The sequence below is a fragment of the Dipodomys ordii genome, unplaced genomic scaffold (assembly GCF_000151885.1).
Source record: "Dipodomys ordii isolate 6190 unplaced genomic scaffold, Dord_2.0 Scaffold98, whole genome shotgun sequence".
NCBI classification, from domain to species: Eukaryota; Metazoa; Chordata; class Mammalia; order Rodentia; family Heteromyidae; genus Dipodomys; species Dipodomys ordii.
The window spans coordinates 3,492,178-3,510,400 of NW_012267314.1; the positions used below are offsets into that span (position 1 = coordinate 3,492,178).

Genomic DNA, 18,223 nt, shown 5'->3' on the forward strand with positions numbered 1-18,223 from the left:
ACTATAATTATATATATTATATTTTATGCATTTTATTTATTATATTAATATATTCATATGTATTCGCTATTTATTATATATATTTATTATATATTTATATACAATCAAATGTTTATACAGGTATTATGTTATATATTTATTATATATCTATATATTTTATTTATATTTAATATATTTATATATACATACATATAAAATCATGATTTGTCTTTGAACAGTATTAATAACATCGAGACTAGAGGAGTGGCTAAAATGGTAGCGTGCCTGTCTAGCAAGCCTGAGGCCCTGAGTTCGAACTCTACTACTGCCAAAAGAAGAATACTAATAACTTTTTAAAAAGAAAAAAAAAGGTTTTGCTAAATTATGAACTATTTTTAAATCGACACAATACATAAAATAAATCATATGCACTTTATCACGGGTCCCGGTGGGTCGCCCTCCAGGGGTTCCCTTTAGTTGGTAATAAAGACCCAGGTAGCCAGCGGAGGCCAGCACCGCCTGCTCCCCACCTTATCTGGGCTGCTCTTCCTGAGTGCTGTCCGCCTCCCCTTCCTGCCACATTGCTTTGCAGCTTGGGGCTTTTGGTGTTTCTCCTTTCCTGTACCCTCAGACCCCTCTCCTCTGAAGAGGGTAAGCCTCTGGCCATGCTGTTCACAGTCTCTCTCGTGGGAGAGCCTCTACCACATGTCCAGGGCAGACCTTGCTTGCCAGCGACACATTCTCATAAAAGTAATCTATCATCTTTCTATCCTGCTGTATCCTGTTCAGATACGTTCCTATGAGTCCTCCATGCCTACTGTGTGTGTCTCCCTGTAAATGCACCAGCAGAAAGGCCAGGGTGTTTCTCCCCTCATGAAAACCTGACCATCTAGATTGAGTTCGGCTTTTGTCAGTGAGAAGCTTCCATTTCTCCATTAGGGGTCTGAGCCTTTTGCAGAAAGTGTTCAGAGAGAAGCACACACTGAGGCAGAGGTCTCTGATGGTTTCTCCTTCCTCTAGCCAGCTTCCAAGATAGAGATGAGAACACACCTGAGCAGGGGCGGAGCTGACAGCTTTGTCTCCCGCGGGAGGAGGAAGGGGTCAGAAACCACAGACTGCTCTGCTGGTTGAGCACCAACATTGAGATTGGAGACAAGGACCTAAAGCAGAAGCTCTTAAGAGAATGAGAGGTTGTTTCGAGCCTCCAGTGAAATTGTCCTCTAGCTAGCAAGAGCCCAACCACAGCTTCTTCCTCTACCCTTCACCATGTGGCCATTTACTTCATCTCAGTCCTCTTTTTTTCCTGTTAGACTTCCATTAGGCTTTTCTTGAGCTTTTTACCTATTAATTTATTGGTGTTTCCAAAATGAATTTATCATGTGTTACTTTGGAAGATGCAAATATTCACAACATATAAAACCAAATTCAAATCATTTTTTTCTGTTCTTCGTGTATAATATATTCAAATGTTTTTCAGCATTTTACAGTCCCATTTGTCATTTACTAAAGCATTTGTTAAAGTATAGATATTATTTATACCATGCTATTTCCTCTGGTTCATCCATACACTGCTAACTTACTGTTTCAAGGATGTCACAGTCCTCCATTGAACTTAATTCTTCTGTTTAGGTTTTGATACTAGACGTACTGTTTCCATGAACAGATTTTCATACAGTTTTGTGTTCATGTGTGAACAAAAATATTTGGGGGAGGGGGGAAAAAGAACAGTGGAATTTACATGTTGGGATTGTTTTGGGGATAAAACGACAGATTATTTGTAAATCTGCCACAGTGTTGTTTGGTTGTAATAAGAGCTATGTTGTTGAATAAGAAGGAAGCAGATCAGAATGGGTGCATTAAATATCAGGTCATCATCAGGATTTTTAGCTGAGTAAATAGAGCGTGGTAATCGAAGATACATGCAAACCGCTAGCACCCAGCAAAAGACACTGGGTAACCTGGTGTCAGTGTGAGCTGAAGAGGGGAGTCAGCGGATCTGAATTTGTTCTCTGGAGATTGTAAGTAGTCCACATATGCATGGCAGACCACCAAGCCACTTCTTCCTGAAATCAGGGATTCACTGTGTGCATTCACTGTGCCTTTTTCTGCTTATTTCTCTTAATCCAGCCCTGCTCCTCTTACTTACAGGGACAGATGTTAAAATTCAGCAGCATGGCTCCAGACTTAGACCGCCTCAATGAGCTGGGATACCGGCTACCCCTGAACGATAAGGAAATCAAAAGGATGCAGAATCTGAACCGCCACTGGTCTCTGGTCTCTTCGCAGACCACAGAGAGATTTAGGTAAAGAAGATACTTTGGTGATTTACTCCAGTTGCCTTTGTTTAGTTCTGCTGTGACAAAGCACCAAAGACTGGGCTGCTAAAAAAGAAAAGAAATTCATGTTGTCATAGTACTGGGGTCAAGGAAGTCCAAGGTCAAGTTTTCAGCAGATTTGGTTGTTTAGTGAGGGTTAATTTCTGCCTCCAAGATGGAGTCTTCTTCTCTATTCTCCAGAAAGGAGAAACCCTTTAGCTGAGCACTGGTGGTTCAGGCCTGTAATCCTAGCTACTCAGGAGGCTGAGATTTGAGGATCACTGTCCAAAGCCAGTCCATTTAACCATCAGAAAACTGGATGAAGAGCTATGGCTTATAGTTTAGCGCACTAGCCTTGGGTGGACAATGCCCAGGCTCAGAGTTCAAGCCCTATTACCAACAAAAGGAAAGAAAATAAGAAAAAAAAGAAAGAGAGAGAAAGAAGGAGAAAAGAAAAAAAGCCTCACATGGAAGAAAGCTAAAGGACTAGAGAGCCAATAGTTTAACACCATTCATGAATGGAGAATCCTCAGGGTCTAATCAACTCTGAAAACTCTATTCATACTACTAGCTCATTGGACATTAAATATCAGTTCTAGTTTTTGACGGGGATACTTCCAACTACAGCATATAAATAGAATAGAATTTTATATATTTTTAAATTCTAAGACCTCCCAGGAACTGACAGTGTTTGAACTGAAAGTGGAAACTCAAATAATAAAATAATTTACCAGTGTTTATTAAACATATACACGAGTATATGGTGTTTTTGTTGTTTATTTGTATACAATTTAGGGCTTGAACTCAAGAGCTTGAGCTCTGCTTGCTTTTAAGTAAGATTATATTCCAAGGATGTACATAATTTGCATCATTTAAAAATGTAATATTGTAAACTTTTTACTTTTTAAGCTTTTTAAAAAAGCTTATGTTTGTCAACATGAATACTTTGTTGTGGTTCATAGGATTGGAGGTGGAAAATATTTAGTCTAGTTTTATACGCCAGAGATAGGAGGAAAAATAAATTGTCATTCCTGGTTCCTTTGTCCTGGTCAGCAAGTTGCAGTCATTTCTGCTACAGCATCAGACTTTCCTGGAAAAATGTGAAACATGGATGGAATTCCTGGTTCAAACAGAGAAAAAATTAGCAGTGGAGATTTCTGGCAATTTCCAGCATCTTCTGGAACAGCAGAGAGCACATGAGGTGAGTTCTGTTAGTAGCCTTCAGGATAACAAGAAAAGTGAAGGAGCTTTTCAAGACCTCGTCAAACGTCATGCAGGAAATACAAAATATTGCTCCCTGCCTGCTCAACCAGGTGTGTCATTTCTGCTTCCTTGCGTGAGCCTGAGATTGTGAAGCCTTAGTTACAATTGGTCCAGTTCTCTTCTTTGTACTCATTCATACTTATTCATTCATGGCTGGCTGCCATCAATAACACAATGCAATGAGTCGTGCCTGAATTGGGGTTCAAAGCTACTTCCTGGGGAAGGGAAGAAGGAGTGGAGAGAGTTATGTGGTTTAAGGTTAATCACTTTAGAGACTATACTTTGATTAAAAGCAAAGTCTTTGGTATAGGAATATTGTTTGTTCTTTTAAAAAGTAAATATGAATGGTATACCAGAAAATCAAATTATCAAATATCTCTAGGTATACCTTTTGATAAAATTGAATTTTAATGGGAAAGCACCTGTGGAAACCTAGATTCCAACGACCAGGACTTCCAAACAAAAGAAAAGACAGAGCGAGAGAGAGAGAGACAGAGACAGAGAGACAGAGACAGAGAGACAATGAAATACATGAACTGGAGATAAAAGACTTATCCAAGAGTGGAGAAAAATATGAACCAGAGCATGACTAATAAATACTGGCTAAATCATTTTGCTGCATTTTTTAAAAGGAACTAAAAAATTGTAAGATATCGTTAGATCTAATTGTTCTGAATTGACCAATGAGGGACCATTATGAGGCCCAATTCATGCCCACTGGGATGGTGACAGGGGAAATAGAGAACTGCTGCTGATGGGAATGCAGAATGGAAAAGTCTACTTTGAAAGATACTTTGTCAGTTCCTCAAAGTGCTCAACCAATTACCAAGAAACCTAGAAGTCCCACCCCTTCTTTATGTTCATACCTATATAGATATGACTATATATATGTATATATATGGGTATATATATATGAGTGTATACATTTAAATTAATATGTATGTATACATATATATGAGTATATATACATTTAAATTAATATGTATGTGTACATATATATGAGTATATGTTTGTATACATGTGTGTATGAGTGTATACATATATATATGTGTGTGTCTTTATTTATATGTTATTATAGCCTCAAGATGAATAAGCACAAGTCCACTCAAAACCTTATTCAAGTGCACTGTTCACATTCTTCATAATGTTATAAATGATAGTAGGCAAACATGGAAGCAATTCAGATGTCCACCAACTGATGAATGGATAAATGATATTTTATGAAGTAGGCATAGTAGTGCATACCTATAAGGCCAGCTCTTGAGTCAGGAGAATAGATAGTTTGAGGCTAGCCTGGGCTCTACTGTGACACCCTGTCTCCAAACAAAGCAAAAACAAACAAATGCTACCAATTAATGGAATATAATTCAGCCCTAAAAGGGAATCATACACTTGTACACACTGTAATGTGGCTAAGCCTTGAGAATATGACCCCAAGTAAAAAAGTCCCAAGGGGCTGGGAAGGTGGCTCAGTGGTAGAGCGCTTGCCTTGCATGCCTGAGGCCCTGGGTTCGATTCCTCAGCACCACATAAGCAAAAAGAAAAAAAGCCGGAAGTGGCGCTGTGGCTCAAGTGGTAGAGTGCTAGCCTTGAGCTGAAGAGCTGAGGAACAGCACCCAGGCCCAGAGTTCAGGCCCCACGACCGGACCCAAAAAAAAAAAAAGTCCCAAGTGACGACATGTTGCATGATTCTACTTAGGTGAAACACCTGGATTCGGCAATCCAGGCGTAGAGACACAGAGAGGAGTATTTGCTCAGGTGGTCATTGAGAGGGAATAGGGAATGGTTAGTAATGAGCCCAGAGTTTGTTTGGGGCCTGGTGAAAATGTTCCATAATTGAAACATGATGATGGTTGTACAAGTAGGAAATAGAATTAAGACTATTAAATTCAGCCTTTATTTCTTATTTATTATTATCTGGCAGTACTAGGGTTTGTAGTCAGGGTCTCATGCTTGCTGGACAAATGCTCTACCACTTGAATTACACCTCTAGCCCAAATCAGACACGTGAATTGTGTGGATCGAATGGCAGGTGAGTTATACTGCAGTAAGGCCGTTTGCAGGGTGGCTGATGCAGTTGTCTCTGCTACTCAGATAGGGGAGGCAGGAGGACTTCACGAACCTGGGAGATCATGGTCAGCCTGCTCAAAGTAAGCGCCCATCCATCTCAAAGGAAAAAGTCAGAAATGATTTAAGAGACTTTCTAATTTATTTTTAATTTATTATTTTGACTAATTTCTTCACTGTTCGCCATAGGTCTCAGCATCTCATGCTTTAGTAGCAGGAGATTTACCACACTGAGCCATTATTTCTTTATTAGAGAAATAATTTTACTAACCTAGTTACGTTGAAAAACAGCGTGGACAAAAAAAAATCAGAACACAAATTTGTACATTAACTTACTCATTCCTTGCTTTTGAAAGAAAAGATGGACAGGTAAGCATACTTGGTTCACTTTTAGTCACTTAGTTTTATAAATTCCTAACCAGACTTTCCTTTCAGTCTGGCTCATTTAATACTGTTTTTATTTATTTATTTTTTTTGGGGGGGGAGGTCCGGTCGTGGGGCCTGACCTCTGGGTCTGGGCGCTGTCCCTCAGCTCTTCAGCTCAAGGCTAGCGCTCTACCACTTGAGCCACAGCGCCACTTCCAGCTTTTTTTTTCTTTTTGCTTATGTGGTGCTGAGGAATCGAACCCAGGGCCTCATGCATGCGAGGCAAGCGCTCTACCACTGAGCTACCTTCCCAGCCCCCACTAATACTGTTTTTATTATCCTTAAGGAGTTGCACAGAAGAGTTTCAATGCAAGGTGTCAGTTTAGGAGTACGGTGCATCAGGAGGAAGGCCACCCTTCTATCATGCCCCTCTGTCTCGCCCCACCCCCACATCCCCTCAAGTTTCCGGGTTCCATTTTCATATATGCACATTAAGTAGAGTGACTATATTCGCCCACCACCCCCTCCGCTTGCCACCCCCTCTCCCATTGACCTCCTCTTCTCATGACAACACAGGTTTCAACTTGCTGGCATTCATTTTGTTAAACTATGAGTGAGTTGTTTAAGAGTTACACCATTGCAAATCTACATCTTAACTGATGATTTTTTAAAAACATTATTCCTCCACTGCAGACTTAACATACATCCCAGTACTTTTTAATCACCTTGTTAAAATGAGAAAATTTTCAGTTAATTAAGGACTCTAAATAAGTGTGCTCTCTCTCTTCTCTCTCTCTCTCTCTCTCTCTCTCTCTCAATTATAGTTGTTTCAAGCTGAGATGTTCAGTCGTCAGCAGATTCTGCACTCAATCATTGTTGATGGGCAGCGTCTTCTAGAACAAGGTCAAGTTGATGACAGGTAAGTCTTTGATAAATTATTATGAAGAAAGGTTGCAGCAAATTAGTCATTTTCTTTTTAATGTGATTAGAGGGCTTCTATCCAATCTTCCTAAGGCAATTGTACTATCATAGAGTCTTAATAATTGGAAGGAAAGGCTTGTCCAAACCTCGGAAATGAGTGAGCATTGAATCTTTGTAGAGAACTGCTATTATATGATATGAAGGACAGAGGGTAATTGGAAATCACCTAGCCAACCTTTGCTAGTCATCGGTAAGAAGTGGAATTAATGAATAGATCCGAATGAATTGTATGCGCGGTTTGTAAACAGATGCTTCTAATATTCTCATGCAATTACAGCAATTGTATCCTCAAAGGAGCATAGACATCACTGGTCCAGGTCGCTGATTTAGACATGAAAGACCTGAGCCCACAAATATGAACAGATTTGACCAAGGTCATGGAACTCAGTGACCACTAAGTCAAGCTTCATGCTCCTGTGTTGGGAGTAGCCAGTTCTGCATTTACACCATCCAGCATCCCTGGACTGGGCTATATCCTCCATGTTTGAAAATGGCTTTCCAACTTAAATCCACTGCATCCAACCTGAGATACTTCTTCCTCTTTACTGTTGTGAACAATTATCTAGCAAACACAGTCTCTCTTCTCTTAGATTTTTCAGCATGCAAAATGGCAGTTTCTTTAATGGTACTTACATTTCCTAGAAAGGAAATTGTATTTATCTCATCAGTCTCCATGTTTATTGCTGAAGAATTAACCCCACTTGTTTTATTATACTTGAACACTTTTCCCACGTTTCGGGACAGTAGTTGGGATTATAATTAATATATTTGTAAGATATAGGAAAATAAATCAGTTTTATGGAAAATTTTGCTTTTCATGTTTTGGAAGCAGTTCTAGTTTTAAGTGGATATGTTTTTGGAAGTACATGAAAGATTTTCTTAGTTAAGTTTGGAAAAATACAATGTGATGTCATATTTATTCTATTCTAAGCAAGCCAGACTTAAATGTGAAGTCTACTGAAAATTTAAGGCTCTCAAAAGTAAACAAATTCAAATGCAATTAACTTTTGTTTTAAATGTAATTAACTTTCATCTTTTATTTTACTATCCTTCAGCCAACTCCCTAACAATATCATAAATACCCAAGTCATTTAGTAAAATAAAATTTAGAATTTCTTCACAAGCCAACATCTATTAAATCTTAAACTGTTACATTTTGGAAAAAAAGCACCAAAGACATGAAAATGGGAGAGTTGGACATGAAAAAAGTTGCACATGAAAAAAGAAAAATCAGTTTAGCGTCTGTTGACAATGGGAAGGTTCCAGATGACAAATGTATTTGTGTTCAAGAAATTAATTTGTGAGGTTTATTTTGTAGAGCTTTGGCCAAAAGAGATATATTCCCAAGATGGCAGGTAGCTTACGACAGCTCGATTGCACACAGCAAAGGCTCCAAAGAGACCCCAGATGCTTACTTGGAATACAAAGCAATATGCGTGGATCTTCTCATGCTCTAGCTCTTCTCATGTTTCCAATTCTGACATTCCACATTTTTGTAGTTGACAGATGTTCACAACGTCAAAGAAATACCGTGAAGCTCACACATCTAGGTTCCAGCTGATTGCTCTGTCCTTCTCCTTTCTCACACTCAACAGGACAGTGACCTTGACCTACATTTGTTTTCACCCATGCTGAGACATGCAGACGTCTCCCATTTGCCAACACCAATAGTCTAATGCTTTAGATTACTTGATCATTAAGTAGTATTTGCAATTTGTTGTCTTCTTTCACATCCCCTGGCTTGCGATGGTAGAGAATGTGTACCTTGGCTAATCAAGAAGCTTGATCCTGGATGATGGTTACTTATTGTGTGATTCTTTCTTCTGCAGGGACGAGTTCAACCGGAAGTTGACGCTCCTCAGTCACCAGTGGCAGGGAGTGATTCGCAGGGCTCAGCAGAGGCGCGGGATCATTGACAGCCAGATTCGCCAGTGGCAACGCTACAGGGAGATGGTGGAGAAGCTCCGGAAATGGCTGGTGGAAGTGTCCTATCTTCCTCTGAGCGGTCTGGGGAGCATCCCCATACCACTGCAGCAAGTGAGGGCCCTCCATGATGAAGTGCAGGTAAGATGCGTGAGCACCGTCCCTCAACCCTTTTCTGCATCTCCATCGCCCGCACCTCTGCTCTGCAGGACTGGAGTCAGTCACCTGGAATTAGGACAAATGTTGTTCTGCAAAACGGTTGTGTTGCAATTCGCTTTCTACAGCTATGGCCTGCAGCCCTGTGTGGAAAGCAAGGCAGTGGCCAGGAAGGGAGATTTTGCACTGATTATATGGATGTGACTTGGAAGCAGTTTACACATTGAGAGTAAGCACTCCAGGAAAGAAAGCAGGGCTAGAGGTACATGAGCTCTTTGTTTTTGTTTTTCCCAGCCACCCTATATTCTCACCAGCCTGGGAATTGGGGTCTTACAGCTCATGAGACACAAACCTCTCTCCTTCCCCAAATGCTCTCACCTTCCTCTAACACAGCATCCTGTGCATAGGTTTCTTCCTCTTCATTTCTCCTAAGTGAACTCTTCTGCAGAAATGGCTTCCACATGCCACTGCTAGCAGAGATGGGGCAAGTTGGAATCCTCTGGTCACATTCATTCACCTGCTGAGGTTTCTTACCCATGTATCCAACTGCCTGTCACATTTGTATCTGCATGGCAGAGGGACTGGACCCTGTGGCTCTCCACAAAGGTTGTGAGCTCTGGGTCGAACGTCCCCAGTAGCTTGTGTCCTCAGCCTAAGGAAGGGTCCTCATCGGCTCTCTGGACTATCTGTGTAGGAATTTGGGAGCCATCAAAGAGCTCTTTCTTCTCTCCCTTGGCGCCTCTCCCCCTGTCTCATCTAACACAAGTCTGTATCCATCACTTTCAAGAGTCTCCCAGGATTTCTCTGCGGGGTAGATAGGCCCCTTCTAACCCGTCTTAGCGTATCCAGTGCACGGCCTCCTTCCATCCCCCTTCCTACCCCACTGATAAGTGTGATGTTAAAACTTTAATCCAGAAGTGGAGGTGTGGCTCAAGTGGAAGAGTACCAGCCTTGAGCAGAAAAAGACACCAACCAGAGAGAGCACAAGGCCCTGAGGTCAAGCCCTGGTATTGGGGGGAAGAAGATTATCCTGCTGGGTGCTCTCCACACCCATAATCCTAGTTATTCAGAAGCTACTCGGGCTTTCCAGATCTGATGGTCCTGGTTGCAAGGCTAATCTGAGAGAGTCTCATTTCCAGTTGGCCAGCAAAAAGCTAGAAGTGGAGGTGGCTCAAGTGGTAGAGCACCGGCCTTGAGTGAAAAAGCCAAGCAAGACTGAAAGGCCCTGAGTTCAAGTACAAACATATCACCCTTTCCTGCTTCATGTTATTCCTCATGGCATCTGTCATATTTACCATAAGAGCCAAATCCCTAGCTGGAAATGGTAGTGTCTATAATCCCAGCCCTCAGGTGTCTGACCCAACAGCTTCCCAAACAGCCTGGGCTCCCATTGCAAGACTGTCTCAAAACCAAACAGAAAGTCGAACAACAAGAAGAACAATAAACAGAACAACAACAAGCAAGAAGCCCCAAATTCCTGTGAAAACATGCTGTGCCTCATCTTCTGCCGTCTTGAATGTGTCCCTCACTCCAGCCACAGAAGGCCACACTTTGGTTGTGTGTCCTGGGGCTTGTAGGACCTGGGCACTGTCCCTGACCTTCATATTCAAGACTAGCTGCTCTCTCCCACTTTGAGCTCCAGCTCCATTTCCAACTTTTTGGTAGTTAATTGTAGATAAGAGTCTCATGGAATTTTCTTGCCCAGGCTGGCTTTGAACTGCAATTCTCAGATCTCAGCCTCCTGAGCAGCTGGGATTACAGGTGTGAGCTCACTCATCTCTTCTTAATCGGGTCACACTGTATGTTTTGTAAACTCTCATTCAGCATTTACCACCCTGAGGAAGACGCTCAGCGTGCCCACCCCACACTGGGTCCCTCTGTGTTCCCCGGATGTTGGTCTTTTAGATAACAGATTTTCATGTTGTATCATGAGTATATTTAACTGGAGGGCAGAAAAGAAGTCTCTCCCTGAGTTCTCATTCATTTTAGACACTGTTCATTCATACATAATGTAGCAGCTCAGTAAATGAATGCTTGCTGATGAAGCGTACATGCTATATATGAGGGTTAATTAAAACTGTTTCACTGGGTACCAGTGGCTCATGTCTGTAATTCCAGCTACTCAGGAGGCTGAGATCTGTGGACTGTGGTTCAAAGCCCAGCATGAGCAAGAAAGTCCATGAGACTCTGATCTCCAATGAACCAGCCAAAAGGCAGAAGTGGAGCTGTGGTTCAATTGGTAGAGTGCTAGCCTTGAGCAAAACAGCTCAGGGACAGCAGTTCAAGGCCCAGGACTGGAATACACACACAAAAAATCTGATGAGGGTGTAGGTGGAGTTGGAGTTGGGAAAGATGGGGGAGAACCATGGACGGGGTAACATTGCCTAAAACGCATTGTGCTCATAGACCGGAGTTTTTTGAATTGAAACCTTTTTGTACAACTACTCAAAGATAATAAAACAAATAAAAATGTATGGAAATAAAAATAAAGACGGAATAGGGAAGTGGTGGGGAGGAGGTGGTGTGATGATGGTGTGAAGATGGTGTGATGATGGTGGTGTCTTTCAGTTCAAGGAGAAGGTGTTCCTGAGGCACCAAGGAAGCTACATCCTGACCGTGGAGGCCGCCAAGCAGCTCCTGCTCTCCGCCGACAGCGCAGCAGAGGCCTCCCTGCAGGCCGAGCTCACCGAAATCCAAGAGAAGTGGAGGTCAGCCAGCATGAGTCTGGACACACAGAAGAAAAAGCTGGCCTTCTTGTTGAAAGTAAGCGCTGGGAAAACAGCCCTTGTAATACTTCTGCTGCTTCCTCCCTTATCTCCCTGCAAAACCAACCTTGCAGGATCATTGAGCAATAAATACCTCACAGGATTGTGATCCTCTGTTTCTTCAGACTTTGTCCTATCTTGCATGAACTGGAAAAGTTTTCCAAGTTTTAGCGCTTTATCTTTCAGGAAAATCCCCCAGCAAAGTAATTTAAACTCTAATAAGGCCATCCAAGCTCTGAGTTCTTCTGATTAATGGCCACGGCTAAGCCTTCAACCATGTGATGACTTTATAAAGCCAGACCGAAATTCAATGAGTAGGTTCCACTCCCTAACTTAAGACTCTAAATGCGTTTCAAGATTGATATCTTTTATTTTTATAGCAGGAGGAAAAACAGTGCCAAAAAAGATATTCTTCAGTCGTCTTGGTTTATCCAAGCAGGTTCCTGTGAAATAAAATCTCTAAGAGGTATATTAAACCCTGAGTTGGACATCATTTGAATACTGATCTTTCAGTAAGAAAATCTTAGATTTATCCGTAGGATCAGAGCTGGAGTGTGGTGGCAAAATGCTTGCCTGGGTTCATCCTCATCTCCCATAAGAAGCTGCTCATTCTCACTACATTCTTTATAGCATAGTTTCATTAAATCATTTGAAAAAGGGCCTAACCCTAAACTCACATAAACCCAAGTGAAGACCATACTAAATCAAGCAACTTGATTAGCAGAAGCAGAACTTATCTAAATCTCGTTTTTTTCTATCTGTACAGTGGATATATAATTCTGTCTCCTCCATTCATGTGGCCATGGTGAAAATATTATGAGATAATGACAGTAAATAATAATAACATGTAGTATAACATAGTAATAAATGTAGTATAATGTAGTATACTAATAGTAAATTAATATACTAATAATACAATAATAGTATACTAATAGTATAATAATATAGTATACTAATAAAATGTAGTACAATAATCATGACAGCAAATAATGTAGCACATACTGAGCACTAAGTAAAAAATGAGCACAGATTATAAGGTTTTATATATGTTGGCAATCACCAATACTTTGAGATGATTATTAAATGTGCTTTGTCGTCTAGACAAAGAGAATTAATCAAGTTAATGGAACATATTTGGGTTTTTTGTTGCTTGAAGTATATGCAATCATTCTATGAATTTTATTTAAAATGTATTACTTTCTGCATAGGAACTAATCAATCAAAAAACTAGCAGAAGACATCTATAAGGCACTATTATTTGTACATAGCAGAATTTATCAGTAATATAACATATCTGATTTCTTTTTTCTTTGTCTTGCTGTGAGGAAGAGATTTAAACATGTTGTGACTAACTCTATTAAGAATATGTTAATCATATACTATTTTTCTTTTGTGTGTGTGTGTGTGTGTGTGTGTGTGTGTGTGTGTGTGTGTGATGTGACTTTTGGAGATATTCCCAAGTCATAATCCACTCTGAGGCCTGACTCACTGCCTTTGCTTGTCTGTCTGCTGGATCATGTATAAAATATCCATTTTAACAGATGTTTGCAGACCATGATACGCAGTTCCTTGCTTATAATTCATGTAATGAAAGACTTGGTTATAAATTCACAGTCAAACTCACCCTAGGAAAGGAGAAGTATACTGCTCTTCGACTATATTTTACTCTGAATAAATAGGCTACATCCTGTTTCCTGTGGAAGTATTTATGAACCCAAAGTTTTGTGCGTATGCAGCCTCATTTTGGGGGTATCCTCACCTCAGTTTCTCAATTTTTAGCTTTCAACCTACTATTCTACATGTGTCTGCCAAACATACCATTATTTCTTATCCTGTCTCCTTGTTGATTCACTGACATCTTTTCATGTTGTCATAGAAAGTAAGTAGCTTACCTTGTTTGTGTTCAATCAATAATTGGCCATTGACTTTGTACTGATAGCTTTCAGGAAGTGCTAATTTACCAAGGATGTTGTTCAATTTTAGCAGAAAGAGGATCATTTTAGCCTAAAAAAGGATCCATCCATCATCACTGAGCACTGATGAATTGATGATTTTATTTTTGTAGTCTGGAAGCACAGATACTGTAAAAGATAGTAGAATTGAAACTAACCGAGGCATGATAGACAAAGACTTTTTTTGGGGGTGGGGGTCCAGTCGTGGGGCCTGAACTCTGGGCCTGGGCACTGTCCCTCAGCTCTTCAGCTCAAGGCTGGCGCTCTACCACTTGAGCCACAGCATCACTTCTGGCTTTTTTCTTTTTGCTTATGTCTGCTTATGTGCTGAGGAATCGAACCCAGGGCCTCAAGCATGCAAAGCAAGCGCTCTACCACTGAGCCACCTTCCCAGCTCCGATAGACAAAGATTTTGCCTTCTGTTGGTTTGGTCTGTGTTTTCTTTCCTTGGCCTGGGGTCGGGGGCAGGGGGGAGGGGAGAGGGGGGTGCTCCGGTTGATTAACTACTTGTAATCAAGAAAAGAGAAATGGCGTTACATACTCTAGGAAATTCCATGAAGGGAATTTAAGTAGGAATGAGAGAATCCAGGGCCATTATCAGTGCAGTTAGAAAACAAAAATCGTTTAAATAGGGATACAGGTGGACCCATTGCAACAATGAGATGTACAAATTGTTATGTCGAAAAATGAACTTTATAACTTTGGCGGAGAGGGGTGATAGGGGGGAGATGGGAAGGGGAAACAAAGGAGGAGGCAACAATGCTTGATAAGAAATGTACTCATTACCTTGCCCATATAATTGTAACCCCTCTGTATGGTATTTTCACAATATAAAAAAATAACAAAAAAGAATAAAAAAGAAAACAAAGGCCATTTGGAGTAAGGAAAGACTTGGGTAGACATTCATATAAGATGTGGGTGTAGGAACAGTACCTAGGAGTTGCTGTGTTAAAAAATATGGGTCGGGAGAGAACGTGGAAGATCCCAGACTAGAGAAGATGGACCATAATGAAGGATATTGTAAAGGAAAATACTTGATTCCCACCATCTTAGCTATTCTGATTCAAGCTGTAGCTGTCATACCAGTTGACTTCCTTGGAGCAGAGTAAATTGTTCTGTGGGAATGGCCACTGGGGAGGCCAAGACCAAGAACAGACACTATGACAGGATAGACCACATTGGCAATATAGAGGAGACCTACTCAATTGAAAATCTTTTCTAATTGTATTGATGGGACACATACAAGTTAATCTATAGATAATCAGTTTGTAGGAAAAGAGTCAACCTCCATGATGACTCCTTTTGCCTCATTTCTCTTTATTTTTAATTATAAAAGAATTATATGTGTCATGTAAAAGTCAGGTAATAATTGAGGTATGTGGAAGAAAATGAAATTCTCCTAGAACACTACCCAAATTCTATTTCCAGATGTACCCATATTTTTCCAGTGCGGTGTGTAGCATGTTTTGTTTTTTTGTTTTTTGGGGTTTTTTTTGTCGTTCATGGGCTTGAACTCTGGGCCTGGGCACTGTCCCTCAGCTCTTCAGCTTAAGGCAAGCCCTCTACCGCTTGAGCCACAGTGCCACTTCCAGTTTTCTAGTGGTTTATTGAAGATAAGAGTCTCACGGACTTTCTGCCCGGGCTGGCTTTGAACCTTGATCCTCAGATCTCAGCCTCCTGAATAGCTAGGATTACAGGCGTGAGCCACTAGTGCCTGGCTGTAGCATGTTTTATGTTGTGAATGCATAGTGAATCTGCAGTATTCAGAGCAGCTGCTTTGCCTACATACCATGCAGTATCTTCGGAGAACTTGGCATTATGTGGCAAACTTGTTTTGTTCTGCTGGTCTTGGAGCTCAAACTTTTAGACACTGTCCCTGAGCTCCTTTTGCTCAAGGCTAGCACTCTACCACTTGAACCACAGGGCCACTTTGGCATTTTCTGTGATTAATTGGAGATGAAAGTCTCATGGATTTTCCTGCCTGGGCTATCTTTGAATCATGATCCTTAGATCTCAGCCTCCTGGGTAGCTAGGGATGAGGCATGAGCCACTGGTGTCCAGCTAAGTCTGTTTCTTTATTGGTCTACTTTTGGCCATACTGGGGTTCAAAGTCAAGGTCTAACACTTGTGATACATATGTTTTTCCACTTAAGACATCCCGCCTTGCAATTCTTCAATAGCTACAGTTTGCATTATTCATAGTTTTAAAGGAGAAATGAAAAACCAGAGCTTTATGTGCTTATAAAAGCCACACCATTAACAAGTAACTGAATTGGATTTGAATTGGGATCTTATCCTGAAAACTGTACCTATGCGCTTTCTTTCTCTTTCTGTCTAGGACTGGGAAAATTGTGAGAAAGGAATAGCTGATTCTCTGGAGAAACTCCGATCTTTCAAAAAGAAGCTTTCCCAGCCTCTCCCGGATCACCACGACGAGCTCCACACGGAGCAAATACGGTGCAAGGTAAGCGCTGGATGGAGATGAGCCCGCCATCCACCCAGTGCCCTGTACCATGCGGGGCAGCGCCCGCAGGGGCAGTCCCCACGCAGATGCCTGCGATGACTCCTAGGGGGACTGAGGCCCTGGGGGACGCCTTTATGGCAAACAGCTCTTGGTTGCAACTTGCCTTGCTGATTTCTTGCAGTGGGTGAAATTATAGACTTGTGTAGAGATAACCCAGAGGAAGCAAAAGAACATTTAAGTCATAGCATTAAAACAAAAATTCAAAAGCCAGACCCAGGGCAATCTTGGCAATTCTTCAAAGCTTCCCAATTGGAGCAATCACTCTAGTAGAAGTCGAGTCTACAGAAAGAAGGATTGCACCGAGATGAGCATGGCTCAGAGATGAGCCCTGCCCTGCCGCCCACCCCGCAGACCCTTTGGCAAAGGAAGCAGGAAAAATTGCTGACCTTAGTCAATGTAAGTAGTCACCCAGTCCTTCAATTACTCAGGGCTGTAACTACTGCAAGATTGTGATCAACATTCCAACCCTATTTGGAAGGAAGTCAGTAGGTAATGCAGACGGCTCCTGCACTATGAGATCATGAGGGCCAGCATGATTTAGTGGCTGTAGGATTTCCTGAGTGCACACCTGTGCAGCGAGGTAGAGAGCCTGACCAGCAGTTTTCTGTGGAACAGGGTGCTGATCATATCAAAAGGAATTTCACAGTACTATTAGTCAAATCCTGCATTTCCTTGGGCTCTCCAAGTCATTTGTACATTATTGTTCTGGAGTAGTGCTGCACTGCTTAAAATTTTACCAGAGATACTTGCAGAACATGACAAAGATAGAATTAGCAATGACAGAAGGTAAAATACTTTACAGCATGGATGTTAAGTGAATGAATTATTGGAGCAAGTATTACACTAAGAAGTATGTGGCAGTAGCCTGCTGTGGTAGTGCACACTTGTAATCTCAGCACTCGGGAGACTGAGGTAGAGCAACCATGACTTTAAGGCCATAGTGAGAATCTTTGCCAAAGAAAAGCATGTGAAGCTTATAATTGAAAAGAATTTATTTTAAATCTCTGATCATAAATTTATAAGAAGAATATTAAATAAGGTTTCTTTTTTTGGACTTTTTTTGTTGTGAAAATACCATTTCTGATTGCCAAGAATGGACATTTTAAGGATTCTTTGGCCAAGTTAGTGACTATACCAGTGTGATTTCAGTTGGTATGAGGTCATTCTGTTATTTCTCTTTTGGAGATTAAAATATTGAAGTTTCTGGAAGTATAGCTTTACAAACTTAGTAAGTATCAGAGTTGTCTGAATTTAGAGGCTATTTTTTAAACCAGATTGACATGTATTAGACAGAATCAGAAATAGTTGGTTTCTGATTATCAAATTGTTTGTTTCTCTCTCTTTCTGTTTCTGTTTCTGTCCCTCCCTCCCCCTCTGTCTTTCTTTCCTTCCTTCCTTTCTTTCTCTCCCTCCCTCCCTTCCTTTCTTTCTCTCCCTCCCTCCCTCCCTTCCTTCCTTCCTTCCTTCCTTCCATCTCACTGTATTAGCTCAGGATCATTTTAAATCACAGTTGTCCAGCCTCAGCCCCTGAGTTCTGGGATTGCAGAAATGCACCACCATACCAGTGCTAGCATTTCCTTTTTAATCCATAAACTAAATCTTGTATTCAAGTTGATATGAAAAAAACAAAGTCTTTATATTTGTTTGTATAACAATTTAATAGAGTTAAAAGTATACAGAGAAACGTCACCCCTTTAACTTGCGTAGACTTTTCCATCTTTCAGCCAGGTGCTGTTACTATGGGTCCTGATTTTTTTATTCTCCAAAATATCTGAAAAATATCCTGCTTTTGAGCTGGTAGATTGAAAGGATGTATTTCAGTCTAACTCTCTGCTATTCTTTCCCAAAATACCCTCAGCAGCAAAACAAAGCAATTACCTTGAAAATTCAAGCTAAAACCTTGTTTGCCTAAATTGCCTGCAAAGTTAGCCA

General features: G+C 41.0%; 1 protein-coding gene across 1 annotated transcript in view; it reads left to right on the forward strand.

The window, feature by feature from the left end:
- The window catches only part of Syne1 (spectrin repeat containing, nuclear envelope 1), a 388,103-nt gene that overhangs the window by 315,984 nt on the left and 53,896 nt on the right, over window positions 1–18,223 (forward strand). Inside the window, exons 120-125 of the mRNA XM_013026970.1 lie at window positions 2,128–2,282; window positions 3,348–3,495; window positions 6,815–6,909; window positions 8,801–9,035; window positions 11,619–11,813; window positions 16,106–16,231. Coding sequence (XP_012882424.1) covers window positions 2,128–2,282; window positions 3,348–3,495; window positions 6,815–6,909; window positions 8,801–9,035; window positions 11,619–11,813; window positions 16,106–16,231 — 954 coding nt within the window. The remainder of the gene's footprint in view (window positions 1–2,127; window positions 2,283–3,347; window positions 3,496–6,814; window positions 6,910–8,800; window positions 9,036–11,618; window positions 11,814–16,105; window positions 16,232–18,223) is intronic.